Consider the following 27,242-nt stretch of genomic DNA (forward strand, 5'->3'; position numbering starts at 1 on the left):
TTTTTCTTGTTCCTTTACCTTTCCCTTTTTTTTTTTTTTTTTGTTGTGTTTATATAGTTACTGATATTTTGATAATTCGTGATTGACAATTGACGCCCACAGCTGGGTAAAGTTAGTTTGCTGGTTTGGGCACAGTCTCGTGCCTCTACAGTCACAGTCACGAGTCTGGAACTTGGCTCGAGGCTGGATGATCAGACCATGCTCACAGCCAATCGTGAATCAACCAGGAACTGCATACATTCTACACATGCTCATCCCTTTCGAATCCTAAACACCACTGTCTGCACTGTCTGCACTTTACCTCACACGCATCCTCACCTTCAACCAAAGACCTTCGTCATCTCGTCGTCAATCACCGTTCGAGCGACGCAAATCCGGCATTGGCTCACCTCTCCTACTTACCGTACCACCCTAGCACATCAAGGCTCGCCCGTTTCATCGCGCTTTTTGGGCTCACCATAAGCTAGAAACTGACTCTTTGCATCTCATCGTGTTGATCGCTAATTCCCCTACCCCCGGCACCTCACTTCGGCGTCACCACCAACATCACTCGAAAGCCAAAAGAAAAGCGGAAATTACAACCAGAAAAAGTCATCACTCATGCAGGCGCTACGTATCTGACCAGTCGTGCAGCTTCTATCTCTGTCAACAGCGCTGCTTTACTCGTCACCTCACAGCTGCTTGGCAGAGAAAAGGCTTTTCGATTCGCTCGAGTGTTCTATTTGCGATCCATCTTCAGCCTCGCTTTGCCTTTTCACACCCTCTCGACATGCCGCCAGCAACGCGCAGAGAGGTCAGGTTGAGCGCGAGCCTGCCCGATCCTTGTTCTCACAATGCTGGCGCACGAACCATAGACTCCAACCGTTCGTCCACCATGCTGATACCCAACATGGATGCCATCCTCGAAAACTTTGAACAGTTCAAACGCAAGCACATCTCGCAGAATCGCGAAATCATCAAAACCAATGCTGTCCACCAGCTTCGCATTAGAGAGCTCGAAAATCGCATTCAAGCTCTAGAGGCAGAAAAGATCCAAAAGGAGATCGACACTGTTGGCCTCACTGGCCAGCTTGCACAGCTCCGTCATGCGATCGGCGCCATTCATGCCGGCTGGGAGGCTATTGGCAGAGGGCTCACCCTCAGTGCAGGTCACGCTCTCTCCTCTATCGACGATGATCACCCAGACCACGCCGCCCCTCATCTACCAGCATCAAACAGAGTCGTCATAGAACCCAATCCGAACGCATCCGCCGTTGTGCGTTCCATTGCCAGAGCCCCCGACGGTCACCTCGAAAGCCTGCAGGAGGAGCATCCGAGTCTCCAAGACCACAAGCAGCCAATCGCTCCTCACCTCACCTCGTGCACCTCGCCCAAGCTGGATGCCGCCACAACCGACTTGCATCATGACAACTGGCACAAGCAGCTTGACATCATCCGAGCTGCTCACACTGCTCACACTGGCCACGCAGCCAACCCTCACTCTCACATCTCTTCCACCGCCTCACACGCCCAAATCAACATGGAAGGTGCGCCTTCTCCAATGCGCAGTCCCGAACTTCCAATAGAGCTTCAGGATGTCATCGCCGCCGCCAGCTTCCGCCCATCCTCGCATACATGGCTTCCTCCGCATGTGTCACCCTCCTCTCCCGTCTCCACAGCGTCCGTGACTATACACAGCATACCTGATCACCACGATCCCAGTCATGATTCGGCTAGGCAATTGTTGCGTAGATCAGGGCGTAGGTCGAGTCGAAGGAAAAGCGGATACTTTTCACAGAACGACCTCGTCGAACCCGATGCTCAATCGCCTGACTCCGGCTCCAGTCAGCCTCCTGCACCACCAAGCTCGGACCCCTACTTGCCATCCGAGACCAATTCAGAGACCATGGAGGGCCTTTTGGTGTACAGAGGCAGCGATCAGGCTCCCGTCATCAGAACCAGCTTACACCGCCGCCCGGCAACGCCTCTACTCGACATTACCAACAGTGCATTATCGTCTCCGACGTCGCCTCAAGATCTCGATGCAATCATGTTGCAAGACACGACGCGACCAGCCGAAGTCACCCCTCGCAAAACGCGCCAGTCGCCTCCTTCCATCATCCAACCACCTCACGTTGATCGTCCTGGCCCTTCCAAGAGTCCTAGACATTCAGAACCACGTACGCCTGGAGGTCGAAAACGCAAAATTCCCAACCACGAGCCTCAGGATGCCATGCCAACACCCGCCAGGCTGTTCAGCGCTGCGATCGATGCCACCGCATCCGCATCCGCATCCGCATCCACACCATCATTTAGCGTCACCGATCACGAAGCAGAGCCCCAGACCGGACGCACACGAAGGGTGCGCAAGAGCATCAACTATGCCTTGCCCAAACTCAACACAAAGATGCGCAAACCGGATCCGAGCGACTTGGTCCCTGCATCCACCCCGCATCGTTCTAACACCACCAAGCCCGCCTCAGCTTGCGGAATGGTCGGAAGCACCGGAAATTTGAGCGACATCCGCAGATTGCACGAGGCAGCCGCGTTGCGCCAATCTCCCGCAGATCGCACTTCCACCATGCGCTCCAGAGAAGGACCTGTGCATGCGAACAGAATCGTCTCGCCCGGCGATGACGACGCCAGTGTGCGCATGGCTGACTTGTTCGAGATCCGCCAGCATACAGATCAGCGCGTAGCTCACACCACCACTTCCGACCCCACTTCCGACACTGCTCATGCATTTTGGAACACAAGCGCAGATGCAATCACGGATACGTCTGACGACGACTCTCGAGTGACGAGCAATGCTGATCTAGGCGAGCTTGCCGAACTAGAGGCGGCGATGGGCGATCTTTGCACAGCAGACGAAGGACCACAACAAGTCGACACGCCTAGGGCTCCTCAACCCTCCATGTGGCCATCGCGCTCTTCAACTCAAGTGAGTGCCTCTTCTTCGACTGACAGCACACTCTCTCGTGCCTCAAGTACAGTCAGCAATCCTACAGCAAGCAAAAGGCCCTCGCTCCGACGCAAAACGACCACGCTTCCATCGCGCTCGCGTCAGTCTTCTGCTGAGCAGGCAATGCAGGCAGAGTCTGTTGACGGATCCGACGGGAAGTGCAGTTCAAGCTCTTACTCTGCTAGTGTCGGCGCCACGCAAGTCTCCATTGTCAAAATTGAGCCAACTGCCAACACCGGAAGCAATCATGTCGTTGCCGCAGACCCCAAAAAGGTTGCTGGAGCCACAGCGTTGGCCGCCGGTCCCAAGAAAGATGCTGAGCGCATGCGTGCTGGATCTGCTGCTTCTACCTCGACAGAGTCAGGTAACGGTCGCCCATCACTCTCCTCTACTGGACTTGCCGCTGGTATGCGGCCTAAACAAAGACCTGCTAGCGCCGACGCGGCTCCCACGGCCCGTCCGGCGAGTGCATCGTTGGCCTCGAGCGGTAGCGTCGATAGGCCAAGGACATTTTCCGGAACGACCGCGACCAAAGCAGGTCTCACACAGACCTCAGCATCCAACACATCGACCGGCAGCGTCGGTCCATCTAGCGCATCGACTTCCGCCCAGCGAGCCAGCCTGCACTCGGCTCTTACAAACCCAATCAAAGCGACATCGGGCCAAATGACGCCACGGATCGGTGCCAAAGGTCTCTCCGCATCTACAACACCGTCGGCCAAGGAATCGCCGCGGCTTGCAGGAACACCTGTTCTGAGACCGACGCCGTCTACAAGCAGTCTCGCTTCCGAATCAAGCGGCAGGTCTAGCCCAGCGCTTTCTGCCGCATCAGTCAGCAGCAGCGGCACCCAATTGACCACGTCTACGCGTATGTCGCTCAAGCCTGCCGCTTCTTCGAATGCTTCTCAGGCCGCTCGCTCGCAGAGACCAGGCACGGCAGGCTCGTATACATCTGGCTCAGCGTCGATGCGGGAGGACGCGACATCTCGATTGAATGGGTCCGCTTCTAGCACAGGCGCAAAGAATAGCGTTGTGAGACCACAGCCCGTTCGATCCATGCCAAGCTTGCGTCGAGCGACCGACAAGACGGCTGTGACATCGACACCCAGGATCACCGTACGCTCCTCTTCGTCGACGGTTGCTGTTGCTGCGCCAACAGCTTCCGCTAACGGTAACACCACCAGCATGACTCCAGCCACTTCGATCGCCGCGTCTAAAGTCGCCAAAGCGATCTCATCCAATCCGACCTCTCGCTCTAAAGACATCAACATGGCGCCGATGGGTCTTGGTATTGACTTTACTGAGGCATCTTCAGGGCATGAGCTGCTTTCTTTGACCGATGAGATCCACCAGGTGCTGCAAAACTCGGGCTCTTCCGTGCCTCCGTCCTCGTCGCTCTCGTCCGAGCCGCAATCGAGCTCGCCAACGAGCAAAGCGTCCAGTGACGACACCTCACTTTCGCATTCAAGCCTCGCTAAAGCGCGTCGCACCAGCCGTCGCGTCAGTGGCATGACGGCCTAGACTTGCTCCACACTCGTTCTCCATTTGTATTCTATTTGCCATATTCACGATTGCCCCTCCATTTGCTTGTGGGCTCAACCGCCATTCAACATTCTCTACCACCGTCAGGCTCCTTTTTTGAGATACTGATATTGATATGAAGGCTGGGAGTGTCGACATCAGCAACAGGGAAACTGTGCGTGCCAGCACATTTTGAGGCGCGAATTTGTATCCAAGTTCACGATTGTCGTGGGAGGGGAAGGCCGCGTAGCTCACTGGTTATACTCGCCCAAAAAGCGTTTGTCCAACACATCCGGGTGAGGAAGGAAACTTTTTGCTCTATCCTCCTGAGGTGGGGGTTTGGTTCCCCTTAGCTAGGCAGGTTTTGCAGGGGTTTCCTCATAGCACCCTGTCCCGGCAGCCGGAGCCAAGGCCTAGCCTGGAGGGACTTTTCACGCTGGCCAGAAGGTCTTGCTTTAGGTTCACGCATCATGAAACTGAGCCATCTACCTAGTCTTCTGAACCACTACTTGATGGGAGTCTGCATAAGCCGCTATTCGAGGCTTCGTTTGGACTCCGTTAACGAAAAGAGAAAATAATACACACACACAACTCGTCGCGGGTGTGACACGAACAAAATCCATGTTTCGTGCGAAAGCGATGCGAGCAATTTAAGCGCGGGTGTCTGTGCGGCTGCAAAGGTTGAATACCATCCAGAAAGTGGTGAGTGTTGTTGCACTCGAACATGGCTGAACACGACTACACTTTTCGCCCATCATCCATGCTCACACGCTAGTTGACTGACGGGGCATCATCGCTACACAAGGCTAAGCACGCAAAGCGCATCATGTCGGCAGCAGCACTGATCCAGGAGCAGGAGCTTCAACTGCGAGCTCAATCGTACTACCCCGAGAACGTAGCTCACAATGCCAAGCAGGTCGAATAGTAGGTTTGCACATGCTCTTTGTGCTTGCGCTTATGAGAACAAGACTACTGACCGTCTCGTCTTTGTGGCTTCTACTTGTCGGTATCGACAGTGTACGATCGACTTCATTGTCGGTGGCAGGCGGAGTAGCAGGCGTGCTTGGCATGACCAATTGGCTCGGGTTCGGATTCTACGTGATCTCGGTAGTTGTGACCAATCTGATTGTGTTAGGCATCAACGCCAATCGTGCGCCCAGCAAGTACTTCATTTCGCCATCGCCACCCGCCAAGCCCCTCACGTCGTCCACCAACGTCGCGCCACCTAGCAAAAACAGCAAAGTCAAGTTTCTATCCAACACAAAGCAATCGTTGACCATCGATCCAAGATGCGGCAGCTTTTCCGCGCAGAATGCAGCAGGTTTCTTGGTGAATGGACTGACAGAAAACGCTTTTAGTTTCATCTTGTGGTGGACCTTCTGGTTCGGTATTGTCCATGGTGAGTATCCAGTTTGAATTGTGCTTACTGCACCGCCAAAACTGACCGCCTTCTTTTGCATGTACGCATGTACATCCGTATGTCTTTTACTCACAGTGTATGACTAGATGCAAACACCCACGTCCTGAATGACGACATACATAGTCTTGACTCTTTTCGCACGCCTCATCCGGGTAGTGTCTGGTGTCACGAACGAGCTACACAAACGCTGTCAGATTCTGTCTTCCTGGCCGAAGAAAAGCTTGCTAAGGCGGATACAAGTACAAATGTTGAGCAAAAGGGGAGCTCAAAATACCCAATACAGAAAATCGTTGATACGATGACGGGATCAATATTGATAAGGCGGGTACGCAAGTGGACCGCCTGGGCTCATATGGATGGGAGGGTTTTGTGGGTATGCTGGGGCGAGATGTGACGCCTGCTGTGGTGGCTGCGGTGCGGCTGCTAGAGGATACGCAGCCTGCGGCTGTTGTTGATGTTGTGCATATGCGCTCCATGCACCTTGAGAATTGCCGTTGGGAGGAGCCACTGAGGCAGCGCCCGGCGGTTGGGCATAGGGAGCGCCTACCGGCCGCTGCGGATAGGGCTGTGTGGGCAGAGCATTGTTTTTGCGCGCTTGAGCAGCGAGCAGCCTCTCGGCAGCAGTGCCGTGTCTCTCGCCATTTTTGCTGTCTTTTTTGATGGCGTAGTCGACAGTAATGTTTTTGTTGAGCAGGAATTGACCATTGAGCGCCTCGATGGCCGCATCTGCAGCCTCGAAGCTGTCGAAAGACACGAAAGCAAATCCTTTGGGCTCGCCACTCGTTGGGTCCCTGGCGATCTTGGGTAGACCAATGATGCCACCGAAAGCCGAGAAAGTCTCGTACAACAGACGCTCATCTACTGCAGGGTCTAGACTACCGACAAAGAGATTTGCGCCAATATCAATCGGCTTGCGGTCGTTGGAAGCTTTGTTGACGCGAATAGGTTTACCATAGAGCTTAAGACCATTCATGACCTTGCATGCGTAGTCGGCGTCCTGTTCGGTCTGGAACTCTGCAAAGGCGTATCCTTGGTGGGATTGGGTGATGCGATCCTTGGGGAGGTGGAGGTTGACCAAAGGACCGGCTTGGATCATGAGCTCCCATACGATGGCATCGTTGGCACGATCGTCAATGTTGCCAATGTAGCAGGTGGCATCCTGGTTGCGATCGAGCTCGGGCGGGCGCGACATGTTCCATCAAGCGTTCGATGGTGGGTATCAACGTGTATGGTCGGTCCAACGTCCATCATGAAATGCAACCTTTGCCCATTCACGATTCGGGATTGTTCCACACACGAAAAAGAGAAGTCCACATCATGGCCGATCGGGAGATCGGCAAGCAGATCGACACTCAACAAACCACGAATCGGTCTTGCTATGTGCTATTTCATAATTTGATAATACGCGATTTCGGCTGCCCTTCTTTGGGTGGGTTTAAGTGCGGAGTTCAACTTTGCATCAAGCTCAAGCTGAGTTATCCTGTCTGTGGGCTCGGTGATTAAGCCGGCTAAACTAAGTTATGCGAGACCAAGTCACAGAGTCACGAGTGGTGACCCTTTGAAGCGAGAATGGCAGACGGGCAGGTGAGATTGGTTTGGCGCCCGTCGCACAAAACACAAGCGTCGGCAAGTGAGCAGCTGTGTGTGCCGGTGCGCACAGTGTCAGCAATCCTCCATGAGGATAGCAAGTCTTTTAATGACTTTGGGCTTAGTGTCGAGCAAGGGCATAGGAGCGACGCCTCTTTCCATTCGCGATCTTGGGTAAGCCAGACGTAAGAGGATAGTTCGAACCAGAAGCCGAGTTATCTTTACTCTAAGTTAGTGGGGTTATGCAGACCCGGGTAAAAAAGAAATAAAAACTAACTTATTCACAATAAGTTAACTTAGTTATAAGAACGTCTTGCCCATCCATCCGCCGCTTGGACGAGACCCTGGCAATCACGAACCTGAATCCCGATTAACCCTGGTCTCGCTCTGAGAGCGCCCGTCATTGCCGGGAATGCATTTTGAAGCGCTGTCCCCCCACACTCACACTCGTGACTGTTTCAACCTCGGCAGCGCCCGCCCAGCGCGTCCAATTGGAATGAAGCACCACTTCTACCACATGTCACCTGCACTTCCATGGCGTGTGATTCAGTCACGAGTATTCTAAGCTGCCATTGCCCTGTCCTACGCCAACACGTTGTCCACAGTAATCTCCTATCAATCACGAATATCATCAAAAATCGTGAGTGAGTGAGTCTCTTCCTATTTTCTGCTCTTTCTTCCACGACCTCTTTATGTCAACAACGCTTCATCGATCTTGTGTCAACGTTTGACTCAACTGTCACAGACTGCCATTCACACTTGAATCCTAGAACTTAGGCCAGCGACCTGATCGGTCTCCAGATCATAAACACGCGTGTTCATCATCTGCTACATCAGCTCAACGAACTGTGAAGACAGAAACATAGTAGCCAGCTCGGCAACACAGCTGCATTCCTCACGCCATATCTCGGCGCAGCTACTCCATCTCAATGTCGTCGCCAAATCGATCTACTCGCACAGAAGAACAGTCCGGCTTTCATTCGAGCGAGCCGGCGATACCAGCGCTTCAGCATGATCAGCCACACTTCGCTGCTCACCGCACCGCCCAGTACATCAACCATGAAAAGACGGCCGTCACGCCCACGCATACAGAGGACGAAACCGATCTCGAGGCTACCACATCCCAAGCTGGCATGTCACTAAAGACAGAACAGGACCTTGGCGAAGCGGTGGTGAAAGCACAAGCTCAAGATGCAAACATCTATTTCCCAGAAGGCGGATTCAAAGCATGGCTCTGTGTATTCGGCGGATGGAACTGCACGTTCATCACGTTTGGCTACCTCAACGCCTACGGTATCTTCCAAGACTACTACCAGCAGACGACACTTTCGCACAAGTCGCCAAGTCAGATTTCGTGGATCGGAGCATTCCAGTACTTCCTCATGTTTGCACCCGCCATTTTTTCTGGTCGACTCTTCGATCTGGGCTTTTTTCGACCAGTCTTTGCGGTGGGGTGCCTACTTCTCGTCTTTTCGCAGATGATGGTCAGCTTGTGTAGCGACTATTATCAGTTATTCCTCGCTCAGGGCGTTGGACTGGGACTCGGTTTTGGCCTTGTCTTCAACTTGGCTATCAACTGTCCCGCCCACTACTTCAATCGTCGACGTGGACTGGCAATGGGTGTCGTCGCATCCGGCTCATCCACGGGCGGCATTATCTTCCCGATCATAGTTCGGCGGCTCATTCCGCAGATTGGTTATGGCTGGACGATGCGCGTCGTCGGCTTCTTCGCCTTGTTTGCGGTCACTGTCGCGTGGTTCTCGCTCTCGACAAGACTGCCCCCTTCGATCGATGTATACGACAAGTCAAAGGGCGGATGGAAGCAGGTGCAGTGGACGCAATTTTCTGCGTTCCGCAATCCAGCCTACACATTTTTCGTCATCGGCGCATCGTTTGTCATGTTTGGCCTGTACATGCCACTGTCGTTCATGGACGTCTGGTCTTCGAGCAACAATCTTCCCGCCAACGGCTACTATCTGCCCATCCTCAATGCCGCCTCTTCCTTCGGTCGGGTACTTCCTGGCTTTGTGGCGGACAAGGTGGGCCGCATTAACACTGTTTTACCTCACCTGGCAGTTTCGGGCATCCTCATTTTCATCTTTCCTCTGTGCACCAATCTAGGTGGACTGGTCGTATTTTCCATCTTGTACGGGTTCACCTCAGGCTGCTACGTCTCGCTCATCCCGGCCTGCTCTTCGCAGCTTGGAAGTACAAGCACCGTGGGCACAAGGAACGGAATGATGTTCTTCCTCATGTCCTTTGGTGGTCTCTTTGGATTACCCATCGCAGGTGCCATCTTGGGCCAAGTCCAGCATCCCGACTGGTGGGCAACAGTAGGTTATTCGGGCGTCATGGTGGTCATTGGCACTGCCTGCATTGCCGCCGCTAAATGGCATGCGGTCGGCAGCATCCGGGGTAAGATTTGAAGTGTATCTGACGTCACACTTGGCAACCTTATTCATCATGGTTGTAGCGCAATGTGATCCACTCATTCCAGTGATACTGCGTGACACTATATGACCTGCTGGGGATTGTACGATCAAGCTGTATTTCGAATGCCGGGTTTTGTAGTTGAATTCACAATTGTCTTTCTAGTTTCGACTGAGCACGTTGGCATAGAAATCCATGACGGCAGCCCAATATCCTTCAAAGTCGGAGCGACCGATGCTGCAATGAGGCGGAGTGTCCCATCTCCTCAATTCAACCTTGTATTCGGCCGATCCGTCGTGCTCCTTTTCTGTTCCTGATTGAGCTGAACGAAGCAGCGCCTGTCTGTCTTGCTGCTTCTCCATCTCCACCAACCTCGGCCGAGTGTTTCGGAGACTTGCGAGCTGTTCGGCGTGCTCTTCGACAAACTGCCATGGGATGAGCTTGTCTGCCGTGGTGTACATGTACATCCTCGGAGGGTACCCTGCCTCGGCCTCGGCCTTGGTGTTGGTCGGGTTCGGGTCTGGCTGCCTCCTAGAGGTGTAAGACGCCGTCACCCAGCTCCAGCTCCTCAACGAGTTCAATCGCTTCCTCATCAGCTCTCCTCTGCCCGGTTTGCCTGTCACCTTTGTCCAGATCTGGAGCAGGTAAAGTCCAACATAGACAAAGAAGCGCACGAAGGCCCTCAAGCGTGGTCGATTCGCCAGATGCATCGTGAAGGCCACCGAGCCCGTCTTGGGATTCGCTTTTCCGGGACTCGAATCCATGATGAGCGAATGCACTGGTGGCGAAGCTCCCTTCCGACGGCTCATTTGGTCGAGGAAAAGCGCAAGGTTACTTGCGCCTCCGTCCGAGAAGCTGTGAATCACGAATCCACCTTGCTGCGGCACTGCATCGCCACCTTGCTCAGATGAGGCCGATCGAGCCTCGCTGTGGTCGATCAAGGTGACTGTCGAATCACCTACATCTTTCGTCTCGATGCCCCCGCTCGCCTTTTCGTCCGCAACGGTCGCAGAGATCTCGTCGATGACGAGCTGCAGTTGCTCTCTCCTGACAGCCTCTCGCGCAAGATAGCTCTTGCCGTCGGACAGTACGATCAACACGGTAGCGTCAGGGAAAAGCACGGTGTATGGTTGCGCATACTTGGCCACGAGTCGGATGGGAGCATCCATCCAACCAAAGATGACCACATGGCTGGGCAAGCGCACGAGGCCCTTCTGCCGATTCAGTGGCTGCAGCGGCGCAGGCATGGCTGACGCATCCAAGTCGCCCAGCAGAGAGCGCGACACATCCGTAGGTCGAGACACGAATGCGTTGTGTTGAAGTCGAGTGAGTTCCGGGGGGGTATACGTGGCAACTTTTGCGGCGGCAGCGGCGGTGGTGATGACCTGCTTGGTCGATAGTGACGCTTCTTCTTGCTGGGTTACAGCAGTTGCGGGCTGCGACGAGGCGTTTGTCTCTATGTTAGCCGAAGCAGCTTTGTTGATGATGGCATCGCTAACCAAAGAGGGAGCTACTACAGCTTCTGGTACAAGCTCAGCATCAGGTTCTGGATCTGATCCTGCAAGCACCGCCGCCACCTCCGAGGCAAAGCTCTCGCTCCCTTTCGTGTCCGTGCGGCTCAAAACTGACGAATTGCGTTCGACAGACTCATTTGCAGCCGCTGTCTTGATGGCGCTTTCAGAAACGTCGAAATGGTCATTAATAGCGTAAGGAGTTGCGCTGACCTTTGTTGACGAGGCAGTGGCGGCGGGTGTAGGAGCAGCCGACGCTAAATCCATAGATGCTTGTGCGATAGAAGGTGGAAGCGATACAGGGATTACAGACTTTGGTTCACTCGTGGCTGGCAGCCTCATGCTCAGTATATCTGCATTTGTAGCTGGAGTAAGCACATCCGGAGCCGGAGCTGTGTTCGCTGCAGTTGGGCTGCTGGTCGACGAAGGGGCATCGGGCAGCGGTTTGGCTGTGTTTGGGGAGATGGACGCGTTTGAAGCTGCTTTTCTGATCGAAGAAGCGGACGACTTTGCTAGCGATGGCGCGTCTTGACTCGACGCCGAATCGGTACTGGCACGTTGACCATGATTGGTCATGGCTGCAGCAATGGTCGATTTCGGATGCAAGATAGCCTTGGCTGTCTTAGAAGCCTTGGCCGACTTGGATGGCTTTGCTTGCGGCATGGTCGAGGCAGAGAAAGCTCGAACTATGCCTTTTTGCGAAGTTGTCGTGAAAATGCGGTTGAAACGAGTTTGGACGTTGGTTGTCGTCAAAGGATGGACCGACCAAAGCGACACAAGCGCACGGGAAGATGAAACAGAGAAGAGAGACAGCAATGTCAATGCTGAAGGTTGCACTACCATGCACGACGAGTGGGATAGACAATGGTATCAGAGACTAGATGTGGTGAGCAGGAAACAAGGGTTGAACCGGTAACAAACGTGTGATTACCCTCGAGTTCCGGCTATAGACCCGGCCATGGCTTCGCTCACAGCAACTTCACGCTTCTCATCTTGGCATGCAGAGCCGGCGATTCGCGCGTCTACCGCCATAACTCGCTAAACCCATGGAATACTTAGCGGCACCAAGCCGTGAAAATCGTGAATCGTGAATCGTGAATCGTGAATCACGATTCGTGATTCGTCGTGATTAGTAAATCGTGAAATTCGTGATTCGTGATTGTGAAGCGCCTTGAACCCTAACCAGACAAATCTACCGGTCTAACATTCTAAAGTCTTTGCACAGACATCACGGAAGGTCGGGCCGACCAAACAAAGCATGAACCTCTGTCTGTGCGGCTGGGCTGGGAGAGATTTTTCTGTTCTCTCTACACCCCCGCTTGCGCTTCACCGTCGTCATCACCGTTGCCATCGCCGTCGCCGTTTCAATCACTGCTACAGCCGTACGACCATGTTGAGATCGTTTCTGCGAGTAGCGGCGTCGAGCTACCGTTCCAATGTTGCCTCACCCATATTGCAGTCTCGCTTTCGATCCACCTCGGCCGCGCGATTCTCTGACGTTTCCAACCTGCAGAAACCGATAGCATTCGCTTTCGACATCGACGGCGTGCTAAAAGCAGGACCTAAGGTACTTCCAGAGGCGAAGCGAGCGCTTCAAATTCTCGAGGGTAACAACCCGCGCAACCAGAAGATCCCCTATATCTTCATCACCAATGGCGGAGGAAAGCACGAATCTGCACGTGCAAAGGATCTTGCGAGAGAGCTCGAAGTTCCAGTAACAGAGGACCAAGTGATTCAAGCACATACCGTCATGAAGTCTCTCGTACCTTTGTACAGCGACAAACCCATCCTCATGGTAGGTGGGCCAGAGACACCGCCGAATGCTGCCAGAGAAGTGATGCAGAGCTACGGATTTCAAAATGTCTACACCACTTGCGATCTGCATGCATTTGCTCCTGCTGCCTGGCCGTTCTCTAGTGTACATCCAGATCAGTTACCATACGTTCGAGTGAGTACCATTAGCAGCTCTGACGCTTCTTTGAAATGGTACCGAGTAGCTGAACGAAGTACTATTTTCCGTTTGCACCTTGACCGTACAGCGTGATGACTTTTCCAAGATTCAATTTGCTGCCATCTTGGTCTTCCACGATAGCAGAGAGTGGGGGAGGGATACACAGATCATCATCGATATCTTACGGTCCCACAATGGCGTCTTCGGCACAGAGCATCCACCGTCAGAACCATTGCCAGACAAGCAGATTCCCATCTACTTTTCTCATGGAGACTTACGTGAGTCCGACACGATTCAGCCAATCAACGCGACGGTGTAGTGAGATTCGCGTTCTGACAACTAACCGGTCACTTTCGAATTTGTACCTCAGTTTGGGGCAACGATCACAGCGTTGTAAGATTCGGTCAAGGAGCCTTCCGCCTTGCAATTGAGAATGTCTACAAGGTACGTTCAAGCATGATATCCTTCGGACACGTAGGCACGATCTCTAAGCGCTACTTGCGCATACGTTCAGCTTCTTTTGGTCAGAATCTGATACACATATTGCATTCACCTTGCGGCTTCATTTTTATTTTCTCACAGCACACAACGGGACGCGAAATGCAGTCGACTGTATTTGGCAAACCATATCGCATCACCTACGACTACGCCAACGAGCTCCTACGCCAGCTCCTCATCAATACTGCTTCTCCTTCTTCAGCAACTGCAGAAGCGGCACGTCATGTCGGACCTTCGGTCTGGATGGTGGGCGACAACACGGAAAGCGACATCAAAGGTGCCGTTGACTACGGCTGGTCATCGGCTCTAGTTCGCACTGGCGTGTACAAGGATCATAATGGTCCACCCAACTACTCACCTACCATCCTTGTTGACGACGTCGAGCATGCGGTGATCCAGGCCATACAAAGAGAATGGAAGATCTGAATGCAATTCGGACCTGGTCGACCTTAGGGTATATACGGCGTACAAAAGTGTCGCATGAAGAGAGAAACATTATCTTCCAACGGCGGCGGCGGCAGCAACAACAGCAGCAGATTCGTTTGCAATCACAGGTAAGCTCTATTCAGCCGCTTTCCGAGCATCACCTTTAGTTGCGCGATAAAAGAAGCATAAAGGCGGCAGTTTAGGTGTAACCACCGGTCCACATGCTAGGAGCGCATATCTCGGTCTCCTAGATGTCCACGGATCCTACAAACAGGCGCGTCGGCCAATCGTTATTCATGAGATGACCTAAGTGATGTTGAAATTAATGAAACAGTACAAGACTTCAAGAAGAGACAAGACAGTTAAATATGCCTACTTGACACAATGAAGCTGGCAGAGCAGCGGGTATCTATAAAAGCGAGTTATGGGTAGCATATCGAAGATGCGTCTCACGTACGCATGAAGTGGAATACGCCCCTGGCGAAAGCCAGGCAGCCGTCGTCAACGACTCGCGACCAGACGTCGCAAGCCAAGATGGAGAGCGGCACCATGGTGAAGAAGAGCGCAGCCGTGATCTGAGCGGGACTTGTCCAGCCAAGGCTTTCGGTAAGGTGGTTGTAGAACAGACTACCAACGCTAAGCATCACAGTGCCCGAAACCAAGGCAATCGAAAAGCCAAGACGGCCAAAGTAGGTGAGAATGTTGGCAGAGAACACCCTCTGAAGCGCTGGGCTAAGCTCGACCAGGACAAGGAGGCCAGTAGCGAGGAGCCAGTCATCCCATCGAGGGTATGCAATGTTGTTGTAGTCCCAGTGACGGTTGAGTGAACCCGTGTTGAGATCAATGTGGCCAATGTAGTCGTTGAAAAACTTGCTAGGGATGGCAGCGATCCAGATGTACTTGAGAACAAGACCGAGGACGACAAAGAGCACCGGAATGAGCTTAGCATTGAGGAACTTGGTCTTGTTCGAGTTCAACGGGATGCCCTCCTTGGGCAGCAGCTGCTTGTAGACCGTCGAGTATTCGGCGATGGCAAGGCCAGTAAGCGTGTACCAAGACCATCGACCCATCCAGGCAGAGAGCACGATGAAAGTGACTAGCCCGATGTTTTTCCATCGGAAGATGGTGAACGGCACGCACCACGCATAGACGGTAAGGACGTAAGTCTGCTGGAAGACGACCGAAGTGAACCACATGATGCCTCCAGGAGGCATGTAGGAGCTCGCCACAGAGGTGGTATAGGCGTAAGGTGCAAAAACAAACGAAACCACGGTATTAACGTATTCGACTGTCGAGCTCCAGACTTTAGGAGGTTGAGCAAGTGGGTTGTCCAGCTTGTCTGCCATCATAGGCGCATACTTGAAGCCGTCCAGGACTGCCACTACCGAAGTAAGCGCCAAAGCAATGGCGAGAGGCAGGATGAGGCGGAATGGGCGGCGAAGGCCAGGTCCAGCAAGGGTGAGGCCACTTCGCCTCTCGATGAAGCTCTGCATAGCAACTCGACCCATCAAAATAATGTACATGTTTGCTTGAAAGCTACCATTGAAAAAGAGCGGGCTGAGCGTCTTGCGGAGCACGTTCATCCATTGTGGACATGTCTTTGTGAACGCAGCGGGGTAGGTGCCGTCAAAGTCGCGGTCGGTCACGATCGCTGGAGCAAAAAGGCGGAAGAAAATCCAAAGAAGGGTTTGAAAGGCCACAAGGCCGCGAATGCCCTCAAGGTAGCTAATCCGGTGTTTGCGGGCGCGTCCACCATCAGCTTCATCGTTGTCGGTGAACGGCTTGGGCGTGACGTCGAATCGTGCATCGTTCTGCAGAATGGTGTATCCGCGTTCGTCGCGCTCCGGTGTGTAGTCCTTGCTGGCTTGTGATGTAGCTTCGACGAACACGGGAAGGGTGAGCGGCCTGAGCGCGCTTGCTCGCTTTGCTGCTTCGGCCATATTGTTTCTGAGTTGAGTCTTACTAGTGATCGGCTGTCCGCGAAGCTGTTTGCTAGGAAGGAGTAATGTAATCAAGAACAAGAGATAAAGTGGTGAGCGAAGAAGACAGATGGGAGGTTGTGATTCGTATGGCTCACTTCAGCGATGAACGATGATCATTGAGGGTATATATGGAAAGCGCGCAAACGATGCAGCAGCAACACGCGTGGCTTGCTATGAAAGCGAGACAACACTTGGCTGACTAGCTGACGAGATTGACAGAAAACGCTTGACCAAGGCGACCGCGTGCACAGCGGAGGTGGGGCTCTACCCAAAAGCGGCACTTGTCTCATGATTGCTGGATCTGGCCAACGTTGATGTCGACTGGGCGTTGTGAGTCAATACAGGTGTCAGCCTGGCTGCGGACTTTGTTGTCCAAGTTGGCAGCACTTGAAAAAGACACACAAGACTGCATCGAGACTTATCGACCAGGCAAAACGGTGAAGTTCGGGATCTACAATTGCACCAACACCGGCAATTGCCAAAGTTGACTAAATAGGAAGGCGGTTTCACATATACGGACGTGTTGGCGAACCCAGACAAATGTCTTGGAGTTGCAGTACAAGGCGATGCTGCTCGCTGCAAGCGGAGGGCTTCTATTTAATGTTGTGTATATATAGTCATCAGTCACATGTATTTGTCCCCTTCCGTCGACTTTCCCCTGCTGAAGTGCAAGTGGGGGCTAGATTTTGAGGACCGTCAGCTTTTTACGCCCCGAATTTACGCTCCGCTTGCCGCTGTGCATGAACTTGGAAATTGGCCTGCCGATCTTCATGTTCCACGGCGTAAACTGCTGCTCAGCAATCGAAAATAAATAAAATAAATAAACACACACACAATTGTAAGGAAAAAAAGAAAAGGATGATGAAGTTGTTTGAGACACAGTCTCATGACCCTAGAAACTGACCGATCATGATTCGAGCCCTTCCTGCCTGCGAGATGTCATTCATGATATTGTTGCGGCTTTTCTTTTTGTTCGTATTGTGTACCGACAACAGCGGCTGACTGTGAGGATGATACATTCCGCAACAGACAGCAGAGCGCAAGCATCTTGCGTGACGGATTGATCTAGTCCAGCGCTTCGCAAGAGAGCGCATGCACCGTTTCTTGGCCCCCTGCAACGTGCTCTTGAAGTCTTCAATCAATTGTAGATATGTGTTTCTTGTCGAGGCTGTAAGCACATTCCCTGCTCACGTTATCTCGAGCCAGCTTTGGATCGTGATGTGGTGAGCGGACATGGAAAACAGGTTGGCAGCGGCGCCATGGTCTCGCATGCGGGGGAAGTGACAGAAGTTCGTTAGCTCATGGCGGGCTGACAAGCAGGCAATTGCAATCGTGAATGTTGGAGTTGCAAACAGAAACATGAATTGGAATCTTTTGCCTACTCGGCAAACCAGGCGTGGCGGCCAGACAGCGTTGATACAAAAGGGTGAGAGAGGCTCATTCGCCGTTGGCGACGCTCCAAGCTTTGGAAACCATACTGATCTGCACCTCGAGGCGGCTAGAAAAGTGAAAATGGAGCAGACCGAATTTTATTTATTATAAATGAACATACAGTTACGAGTACTGTATGTCCAGGCAAGCGCTCCTTTTTGGACATGGGCTCTAATGCCTCTTAGCTGTCAATGGTACAGACTTTCGTCGAGAGATTCACTAATGTAATCACGAATAATAATAAGAACGACGCTCAACGCTGTTGTAGTCACGCTTGCGTGGCGATCGGATCGGCATGTAGTTTTGTTCGGCTCCCTTGGAGATCATTGGGTCAAAAGTAAGGCAAATGAATCAGCTCGACTGCGGGCCGAAGGCATGAAATTTGTCAACAATCCTACTACTGTAAGACAATCACAATTCGTGAATAGGTTCGGAAAAACCTTTCAGCGCCATTGCTGGGCTTAGCTGTGGAACACTACTTTGTACGGCCCTGGCATAAGAACGAAACGTAATGAATAGGGTGCATAGATACTTAGCAGATAGTTAGTTGAGCCCGTCTGATCTAGTTGCAGATCGTACAGCAGCAAAACTCCTCCAGCTTCCAGTCTGGAACCTTTTTTTACGATGAGGAAAGAGTATTCCACGTCTTTTCTTCAGAAGATGCTGACAACTATATCACATTGGCCCCTGAATTCCAAGAATGACAGCACTGTCTACAGTCAAAAAAGCGTGTCCCAGTATCGAGAAGGGATGCGGAAAAGTTAGATATGGATTGGGAAATTGCATTAAAAAGGGGACTAAAAAAGTGTATGGTGATTGATTTGCAGGGTTTGAAGCACAATGCCCTAGGCAACGTCAATGTATGTACAGTATAGGTACATTGAGCCTCTTAAGTCTGCTTACAGGTACATTTCTAGAGTACATTGTGCCTGTTATATGTGCTTACAGCGTTCTACTGTCGAGGCAGTCTATATTTCTTGAAAATCCCGAATCATCTTGTCGAGTTTGTCTCGCAGACGGTTCTTGAAGAGATCCTTCGTGCAATTGCTTTCTCGATCCAACGGTTTGGCTTTGATTATGCTGGAACCCAACAAGCATAGTTGCCTCCTCCTCGAGAACAAAAATAGGTGAGTTGGGATGCTGCGTTTAGATGTGGTGGCACTTTCTTCCGAACAGATGAGAGCTGGGGCCTCAAGCAAAATTGGGCGAGACTTGCGAACACGGCTGAACCCTCAAACGCCCGAAACGTGGTTTCTCAAATTGCCTCGCTTAAACTCACCCGTGTAATTGAGTCTGAGCTACATCTGGTTACCTAAATCGTGAATATGTCAATTTGCAGAACGGCTAAGTCCAAAGTGCAAAAGCGTTTGCTTTTTATGGTCATCCTCGCCTATACCAGCCTACTAAGCTGAGCGAGCAGGACCGACGAAGACTAGGAGAACTTTCTTTCGTCAATCGACTGCTACTTTGCGTGGGCAGAGCTCGGCTTCCGCTCGTGATCGGGTCCAGATGGCAGCTCGCTCACCGCTAGTCGGTCGTGTGACTGTCGGTAGAATCACATTCAGAATCAAACGCAAGCGCTGATCTCATTGAGTCATGCAATCCTAAGATCGTGTCGCTTCATTCCTGCACGGTGATCAGGGGATTGTAGGCCTAACTACTGTACGTGTTGTCAGCACACTGGTTCCCCCTTTTTCTTACTTCACGGCGGCGCCACACATAATGAAGTTGTCTGCCTCGTTGTTCTTTTGTTACAGGCCAGCTGGGGCTAGCTTGCGTTGCATGTCGGATTCGTGAATCGGACTTTAAACAAAGGCGGCGACTCGGAACAACTTCGTGCTTGGTAGCTTGAAAGGGTTAGTATTATGCTTTAATCAGAGCTTGGCACCGCCTGTTTCTTGTCATGTGGAAGCGCATGCAGCTGAATGTGAAGAAGCAGAGACATTATTGTCACCGCGAAACATCGTTGTGCACAAGGACAATCACCAATGTTGAACATGCCGCCGCTTGATGCCTTTTACGAACGGAAATTCTTCTGCACGTTTTTGTTTTGAAACTCAGCGCGACACTTAGACTTGGCGCCTCAAACAGGGCCCCACGAGCAAGCTGTTGTCGATCTACTGAATATCCCATGTTTCGGCACAAAGGCCCAACCCCTACTAGGATGCAAGCTTCTCACGACAGGTGTTATAGATGGTTTCGCGCTTGGCGGGGCTGAACTTTGTGCTTGCTGCTTAACCGAGAGGCCATCATCTGGATATCGAAGAGCTTCTTTCGTAGCCGTTGCTGATCCAAATCCTTGCATCGTGCGCCTTTGTATTCATTGTCAGCGTCTGGATCCCAATTTTTGGTGGTGACTAGCGTCGTGGTGCCTCTTTTCGCTCTGTTTGAGCAGAAGCGCTCTGTGCCCAGCGATTTGGACAAGAAAGACTCTGAGACGAGTTGAGACACTTCCAGCTCATGAGCTGAGCCCCTCGACGGAACGAAGAGATGTCGCTGCTTACCTTGAAAGTGGCAGATTTTTGCACGCTAGCAAAGCCACAAGGCTGGTAACTTATAGACTAACAAAGGCCATAATCAAGGTCGCTTAGCAGAAGTGGCCTCTACGATGCAAAAGTGACGATCGAAGGGTCAGGCACGCTTCTACAAACAGGGTTGCAGCTTCTCAAACCTTGTGCCTAGTTGCCTCGCTTGCACCGCGTGGGCAGTTGAGAGAGCAAAACAAGAAAGAATCGTGAATGAACAACTTATGACAGGTAGCACATTAGCACTGGAACGACGAGATGAGTGCTGCCTGAATTATTTACAGCCCCAAAGTACCAAGGCGCCCACACCCTATTCCAACTTCTCACTGTTTGCTAGACTGGGGAATCATCAATGTGAGCAAAAGAATTTACGATTAAAAATATAGATATAGACAAAATAAGAGCTGGATAAAATATGAAATCGTGAATGAGAGACAGGCTTGCAGCAGCTGGGTTTGCCCACCCGAGACACTGTCTGTCTGGGCTATCACCGGAGACCGAATTCACACACTAAATGTCAAAGTTTGGCTCACTCCTAGCTCCAGATCTGAACCGCTTTGCCGCATTTTCGACCGCTGACATTCACCACTGCGATTATGGTGGCATGTTGCGGACACACGATGCTTTGGCCCGTCTTCCATCGAGAATGTCTATCTCTTGCTTGACGGCTTAAGAGTATCCTTCAGAGCGTGTACTGTGTAGTAACTGAATCTGAGTGAATACGACCTCCTCTTTTTTAAATCCAAACTATGTTAAAAGTTGAGTTGACGTGCTTTGCCAATTCATCTAGAACAGCCGTGAGTGGTAACAATTTTCTGGGCCATCATTACTGCAATTAACGATGTCATGAGGACCACATGGAGTTTCAGAGCAAAGAAAAGGGCCGGAAGAAGCCGAAGATCACTCAGCCGCCACGCGACAAATTTAGTTTCAAATCACTCCTTCCGCTTGCAGATACGGCTTTCGGGAGACATGAGCTGAGACACTCTGTATTCAAAGGTCCAACATGTAACATCCGTACTGATCGCCCATAGCCTCGGGTTCTGCATAGCGCATCCCTGAGCCGCGTTTGTTCTCCAGATGCATTTGTCCCTATGATTTCCTTTCCGTCGGCAGATTCGTGCGCCAATCTGCCTCTTGGCTCATTGCTTGACGTATCCGACCAACGGCGATACCTGACAGCGCCACTCCCCTCCTTGGTCTCAGCCTCTGCCGCAACCGGCCTTGCAAAGCGTCGACTGAGGGGCACAATGCCAAACAACAGTGTCATATTTGGCCCAGATGCGGGTTTTGACACCGCCAGCCGCTCCGAGTGACCATCTTATTCTCCCCTTCCGAGCTGAGTGATGACACGGATCCTCAGCTACGGTTGAACTCTGATATAAGATAAGACCTCTCTTCTTGGTCATCAACTTGTCGGCCATCTCATTGAATCACCTTTCCTCTCTCTATTCCTGCAACAGTGCCACACTTCCTTCCCCATCTTGAATTTCACTTAACTACCCAACCACACTTCGAAACTCCAACGTCTCCTTCTCCACCTTCAGCTTCGCCATTTACGTTCAAGAGGTTTCGCTGGCGATTCCCACATTGAAGCTACGCTACCCGAACCCTAACCCTATGTCTTTTCATCATATTTAAGCTATAACAATGTCGAACTACACTTACGAGCTAGTCTCGCCTCGCTCACAAACTTTCAGTGATTCAACTTTTTCGAGTCCACGCTCCATGTACCCGTCCTCCATCAATACTGCATCGTCACATGGCTCATGTTCCGACGAGGAAGACGTTATTCTTCGGGTAGTTGCCCCTCAAGCCAAGCGTGCGATGTTTGGAGCGCGCACTGTTCCTGTGGAAGCTCCGTCTTTCGGCTTCTCTGAGATCAGCTATCTCAATGATGCGCTCAAGTTTGACGCTTACAACCAACAGCGCGATGTCTCCCTGGACGAGCTTGTCGAGATCTACAACAACAGCAGCAGCTTCTCTGTCAATCATCGAGGCCCCTTACATCCCTCTGTCGCCCCCAAAGTCGATTCGATTGGAGAAAACGACGAGTTGGAGTTCATAGATGAACAGCCGCGTTACACACGAGAGGAAAAGGGTAAATCAGCAGAGCTTAGCGACTCGGAGCAAGGCTCTTCTTCAACGCCACCCATCTCATCGGTTGAGAGCAGTCTCTTTGGGGAAGCACCTCCTTTACCCACAACGGGTCTCACTCGCGACGACATTATTTTCCGCATTGCCAGTATAAACGTGGATCCTCCTTCGCCAGTCACTGTCCAGTCAGAGCTTGCCAAGGTCTTCCCTTCGCTCGTAGAGCCTCCCGCTCGCATGTTTGGCGAAAACGGCGCACCACTTCCTCCAACCAAGAAGGAAGAGATCAGCGCCGCTGAACGTGCTGCTCGTCAAGATGCCCTCAAGGTCGAGATCAAGGGCAGCAAGGTTCATTCGCTTGTCAAGGCCGTCATTGTCCTGGAGAGCCGAACTTCTCTCTGGAAGAAAATGGCCAACGTAGAGAAGAACGCGTCTGATTCAGCATCGCTGGCTCTCCTCCCCGATCTGCCCAACCCTTGGGACATGGAGATCACCCACGAGGGTTTGGACATCAGCGCTTTCAAAAACAAGACGCGTAAAATTTTCCAACTTCCTGCTTCAAGGATTGCAGGTGCCTGCCGCAAGTGCTCTGGATCTGGTAGTGAAAATTGCCGAACCTGCCGCGGTGAAGTTGGTAGCGAGTGCTTCTGGTGTTCTGGCTCCGGTATGCAGAAAGGTCGTCGCCGCTGCGGCCGTTGCCAGGGTCAGGGAAGGCTGAGCTGCATGGCTTGCGAAGGCAAGATGGCCTCCGCCTGCCGTTCTTGCGACGGTGCCGGGTGTGGCGAGTACTGTGCCTTTGTCGAGGTCAAGATGCGCCGCATTGAAGTGCCTGCGGTCTCGGTCGCTGATCTTCTGGGCAGGTCGCGCGCCTCGGCCGCGAATGCTCGTCCCGAAACCGTCAGGGCAGCTTCGATCGACATGCTCTGGGAGCTTGTCAAGTTGCTCGCAAACAAGGCCAGCGCCAGGACTAAGCGACCTTACCTGCCTGTCTCAGCGGTGTGCACGTGGGAGAAGAGCATCTCGTATCTTGCCCAGGTCACTGCTATTCAAAACGCCAAGTTCAAGGCTGGTTCCAAGCAGCCCTTCCGTCCTGAGGGAATGCAACGCACTGTACCAACCAAGATACGATACTTCTCGCTCCCCACCGACCCCTCGCTTCCACTTGCCGAGCTCACTAAGAACCAGTTCGTTCAGCAAAACATCCCCGAGAAGGCCGTGATCGAAGTAGGATCGTCTCATGGTGTTCTTAACGTTTCGCGTCGTCTGTCCACCATGCTTTTCGGCGAAGTTTCTTATCCTTCCACACCTCAGCTCTCCTCTGGAGGCTCTTCGCCCAAGCAGGCTGACTACTTTGGCGATAATGCAGGTGCTGTCGGAACCGTTGACTCGGTACCAGTCACGCCTTTCAGCTGCTCCCCCATCTCTTCCCCCCCGACAAGACCATGCAGCATTCGTCCCATGAGCCCCAAGTGTGCACCTCCTGCCCAGTTCAACCCGGAGGAACTCAGAATTAAGATGCTCCGCCACTCTTCGAGCTTCTCACGTGCCAACTTTTCTCGACCCCTCAAAGCCCCTGGTGTTCCCATCTAAATTTACACTGCCTCCTTGACACCATCTACTGTACATTCTTACTGCTTCTGCTGCGTCTAATGCATTGTCCATCCCAACAGCATCCTCACTTGCATCTTGAATGTGTCCGAGAAAAGAGCAGGGGCTCTCTCGTCCTCTGGCGACGGAGCGGAAGAGCGTCATTGAGAAGCTGCACTGGGTGGTAACATCTGTGCTGTACTGTAATTCGTGAATCGTGAATTGAGTTTCCCCGGGCTGAGTCATAATTCTGGTCTCCGAAGAGAAAATATTCCTCATGTCTCTGCCTTGTTTCATTCGTGATTCGTGATTCTAGTTTTATACTCAACATTCGTGATTCATGATTACCGCATGCAGAGATACCTTGGCGCCACGCTACAAAAAAGGGACGGACTCCAAAAACCTAGTATGCAGGCGCAAGGTCTTATTTTCAATCTCCGTTTGGGTCGACATCGGATGAGCACAGGCACGGCGGAAGGCACGAGGGGGCGATCTTCATGGCAAAGTTTGGCATCCATCGCGGAAGGTGTTGAATGATCGTGAGTCATGAGTGTAACTCGCAAAGACACGCAGACAGAGTCTGATCATGTGGATGTTCGTATGTCACAGATGGGGCCATCTACGGAGCCGTCTTGAAGGGAACCTTTGCTGGTGAATACTTGGCTGTTCCAACTGTCTGCTGCAACATAAGCGAAATCACTACCTAACTTGTCCCAGACGTATTGCTCGACGCCGAACTCGGCGTCATAAGCCATCTGCGTGTATGTTCTGCTTCAGCTTTCATTTCTGAAGCTGACAGGTCTTCCACCGGAAACCATTTACTGAGTCAAAGTGTAGCGTATGTCTGTATTTGAACAGTACAATTCACGCTTGCGCAACCAAACGAACATTCTTGAAGCTTCAGCCTCACAAAGTCGACTAAAGATGCAATCGCTGGACATTTCAATCACACGGTGCTAGTGGACTATTACGGTCAAAAACATGCCAAGATCGAGGGAGCTGGATGTTCAAGGTTGGCCAGAGACGGAATGACGCTCGTGATTGTTTTGGAAAGCAGGCCACGTGTGGCTGCTCAGCGAAGGACAGTATTACTAAAGATTGTAAAATTGGATCGTCAGGTCCACTATTAAAGCAAATGAAAGGTGCGCTGTGTCAGCTGGGTTTTTTCAGCCGGATGAGAACAGAAAGACCTCGAAGACGCATACCTTTGGCAGGGTTGTCGTGGGTGACATGGCCTGCAGAAATGGCCATCACTGCCGAAGACCCGTACACAGAAATCTCGTAATTGGGCTGAGACGGAAGTGGGTACTTCTTGTCGGGAGTTTCGGGGTTGAGATCGTGGAGACCACACCACTGTTTTACGGCTTCGCGATGATTGTTGAAGTTGATGACCGCATCCTGATCACCGTGAACAAGCATCATTCTCGGATACTGACCCTTATATCCCTGTCAAGTATAATATGGAACGATGCGTGCGCGAGTCTCAAGATTAGGGGATGACATGAAGTCAAAGGTTTCGTTGGTATGTCAACTCACCGGATACATGTTCCTGGCTTGTTGGACCCAGTACTGAAGACTCTCGTTTAGAGTACCTCCAGCGCATGTGCCTTTGTCGGAAAATTAGATCAGGGTCAGACGTATCCGCTCAGGACCTATGTAATGCTTTTGTTGTTGATAAAACTTACTATTCCAATCAGCTCCTTTTGCCTTTTGTGTGGAGAAACAACCAGAAGGTACACCAGAGTAGGCTGCGGCCGCGACAAACAAGTCCGGATAGGTCGTTGCCATCACTTGGGTGAGCATTGCGCCACTCGAGTGTCCGACCAGGTACGCCTTGTCACTGCAGCTGTACTTTTTGATCGCGAACTTGAGCATTTCGGCAATGGTCTGACTGTCTCCACCTCCATTGTGCTCAAGTGAGGCTTTCGAAGAGACGTCCCAACAGTTACCTGTACCTCCAGGAGAGCTTGGGAAGATCATGAGGAAGCCCTTTTTGTCTGCCATCTTGGGCCAGTCAGCATATTCGTGAAAGTATCCAGGGCCTGTACCCGCGCAATGATGGAGAGCTACGATAACCGGGTTCCCCTTCTTGAACGTACTGGGAACGTACGTGTACATGATGGCAGCAGTAGGCTTTCCTGGGAAGTCAGACTCGAGCCGAAGCTGGTCAGACATTGCAGAGCCTGCGTTACCGCCTACGGATCCACCCATCATGCCTCCTTGGGCACTCGGTATGCCGCCAGGAGATGCATCTGGAGTTCTACCAGCTCTTCCCATAAACGGATAGGCGCCTGGAAGTGGACCACGTCCTGTCGAGGCTTCCGACCCAGCAAAACCAGCTGGCTCACCGAAGGGACGGGGTTGTATGCCGGCGCCAGCGCCGATTGCTCCGACGCGAGTAGAGGATGCAGATACTGGTCTCCAGTGGCTACTAGAGAGAGGGTCGACAGGGGCTTGAGGCGGCTGACCAATGAATTGATGACCGCCAGGCCATGGAGGAGGTGGGCCTTGGCACAAGGCACAACCCGCAGCCATGAGCAAGCTCGCAGCTATGTACGAAGCTACTGAGCGCATATCGAGTCAAGGAACTGTTACAACACGTTCTTAGGGGGAAGGAGGGGTGTGAGGGGCTGAATCGATATCCTTGTCACCTGAATTTGTTCTTAAGTCCTTTTGCTTGTCTGGTCCCACGCTCTGACGGAGTCAAATCATCAGTAGGAGCGATGCCCTGAAACTATTTGGGGTTCCACTAGGACAGTGCTTGCCATCTGAATCATTTTCTGTGCGAGCCAAACAAGAAAGAAAGCAGCCATCTGAGCAACAGAATTGATTAGTGTTCAAACACGACAACGCTGGCCACTCACGATTGTTGCATATCATGGAGTGCAGTATCGTCACGAGCGGACATGCATGCCTAGCGGGTGGGTCGCTTTGGCAAGATCACGAAAACGCCGAACTTGTACACAACCGTATCACCGAACGGACCAAAATGCTATGTTGCATTCGATGCAATCCTACAATACCTGCGCTGAGCATTTGCGGAGTGGCAACCATGCCTGCACGTCTCGCCTTCATAAATGTTACTGAACAGTACCGTATCTTAGCAACATACGATGGCAATCGTCAATTCATGACAACTGAGCAACAAAACGCTGAAGAGGCGATAACCGAGGTGGCAACCTAGCTCGAGAACACAGCCATTCGACAACGAGAGATCAGGATGACCAGAGAATGGCAGTAATCGGCCTGGTCCGGCTTCGAATTGTGACACTCTTCAAACCATCAGTAACAGCACCATAATATTGCCGAGGATTCCGCAGATTCGTCCAACAGCTGAC

At 52.0% G+C, this 27,242-nt stretch overlaps 9 protein-coding genes across 9 annotated transcripts; 5 read left to right on the forward strand and 4 right to left on the reverse strand.

The window, feature by feature from the left end:
• Positions 1–769: 769 nt before the first annotated feature.
• UMAG_04677 (uncharacterized protein) lies at positions 770–4,462 on the forward strand (the record flags this gene model as incomplete). Its single annotated transcript, XM_011392647.1, has 1 exon — positions 770–4,462. One exon carries the CDS (start codon positions 770–772, stop codon positions 4,460–4,462), a length of 3,693 nt encoding a protein of 1,230 aa, XP_011390949.1.
• Positions 4,463–5,288: 826 nt separating this feature from the next.
• On the forward strand, positions 5,289–5,968 carry UMAG_04678 (uncharacterized protein; the record flags this gene model as incomplete). Its single annotated transcript, XM_011392648.1, has 3 exons — positions 5,289–5,386; positions 5,479–5,861; positions 5,958–5,968. The coding sequence occupies 3 exons, from the start codon at positions 5,289–5,291 to the stop codon at positions 5,966–5,968; spliced, it is 492 nt and encodes a 163-aa protein (XP_011390950.1).
• A 221-nt stretch (positions 5,969–6,189) lies between these two features.
• UMAG_04679 (uncharacterized protein) lies at positions 6,190–7,074 on the reverse strand (the record flags this gene model as incomplete). The annotated part of the gene is made up of 1 exon (XM_011392649.1): positions 6,190–7,074. The coding sequence occupies one exon, from the start codon at positions 7,072–7,074 to the stop codon at positions 6,190–6,192; it is 885 nt and encodes a 294-aa protein (XP_011390951.1).
• A 1,324-nt stretch (positions 7,075–8,398) lies between these two features.
• UMAG_04680 (uncharacterized protein) lies at positions 8,399–9,895 on the forward strand (the record flags this gene model as incomplete). Its single annotated transcript, XM_011392650.1, has 1 exon — positions 8,399–9,895. One exon carries the CDS (start codon positions 8,399–8,401, stop codon positions 9,893–9,895), a length of 1,497 nt encoding a protein of 498 aa, XP_011390952.1.
• A 165-nt stretch (positions 9,896–10,060) lies between these two features.
• Positions 10,061–12,073, reverse strand: UMAG_04681 (uncharacterized protein; the record flags this gene model as incomplete). The annotated part of the gene is made up of 1 exon (XM_011392651.1): positions 10,061–12,073. One exon carries the CDS (start codon positions 12,071–12,073, stop codon positions 10,061–10,063), a length of 2,013 nt encoding a protein of 670 aa, XP_011390953.1.
• Positions 12,074–12,800: 727 nt separating this feature from the next.
• UMAG_04682 (uncharacterized protein) lies at positions 12,801–14,285 on the forward strand (the record flags this gene model as incomplete). The annotated part of the gene is made up of 4 exons (XM_011392652.1): positions 12,801–13,358; positions 13,450–13,639; positions 13,732–13,805; positions 13,944–14,285. The coding sequence occupies 4 exons, from the start codon at positions 12,801–12,803 to the stop codon at positions 14,283–14,285; spliced, it is 1,164 nt and encodes a 387-aa protein (XP_011390954.1).
• Positions 14,286–14,734: 449 nt separating this feature from the next.
• On the reverse strand, positions 14,735–16,225 carry UMAG_04683 (uncharacterized protein; the record flags this gene model as incomplete). Its single annotated transcript, XM_011392653.1, has 1 exon — positions 14,735–16,225. One exon carries the CDS (start codon positions 16,223–16,225, stop codon positions 14,735–14,737), a length of 1,491 nt encoding a protein of 496 aa, XP_011390955.1.
• Positions 16,226–21,873: 5,648 nt separating this feature from the next.
• On the forward strand, positions 21,874–23,907 carry UMAG_04686 (uncharacterized protein; the record flags this gene model as incomplete). Its single annotated transcript, XM_011392654.1, has 1 exon — positions 21,874–23,907. One exon carries the CDS (start codon positions 21,874–21,876, stop codon positions 23,905–23,907), a length of 2,034 nt encoding a protein of 677 aa, XP_011390956.1.
• Positions 23,908–25,056: 1,149 nt separating this feature from the next.
• Positions 25,057–26,478, reverse strand: UMAG_11763 (uncharacterized protein; the record flags this gene model as incomplete). The annotated part of the gene is made up of 3 exons (XM_011392701.1): positions 25,057–25,350; positions 25,441–25,511; positions 25,590–26,478. The coding sequence occupies 3 exons, from the start codon at positions 26,476–26,478 to the stop codon at positions 25,057–25,059; spliced, it is 1,254 nt and encodes a 417-aa protein (XP_011391003.1).
• Between the last annotated feature and the right edge of the window lie 764 nt (positions 26,479–27,242).

This window comes from Mycosarcoma maydis, chromosome 13 (genome assembly GCF_000328475.2).
Source record: "Mycosarcoma maydis chromosome 13, whole genome shotgun sequence".
NCBI lineage: Eukaryota > Fungi > Basidiomycota > Ustilaginomycetes > Ustilaginales > Mycosarcoma > Mycosarcoma maydis.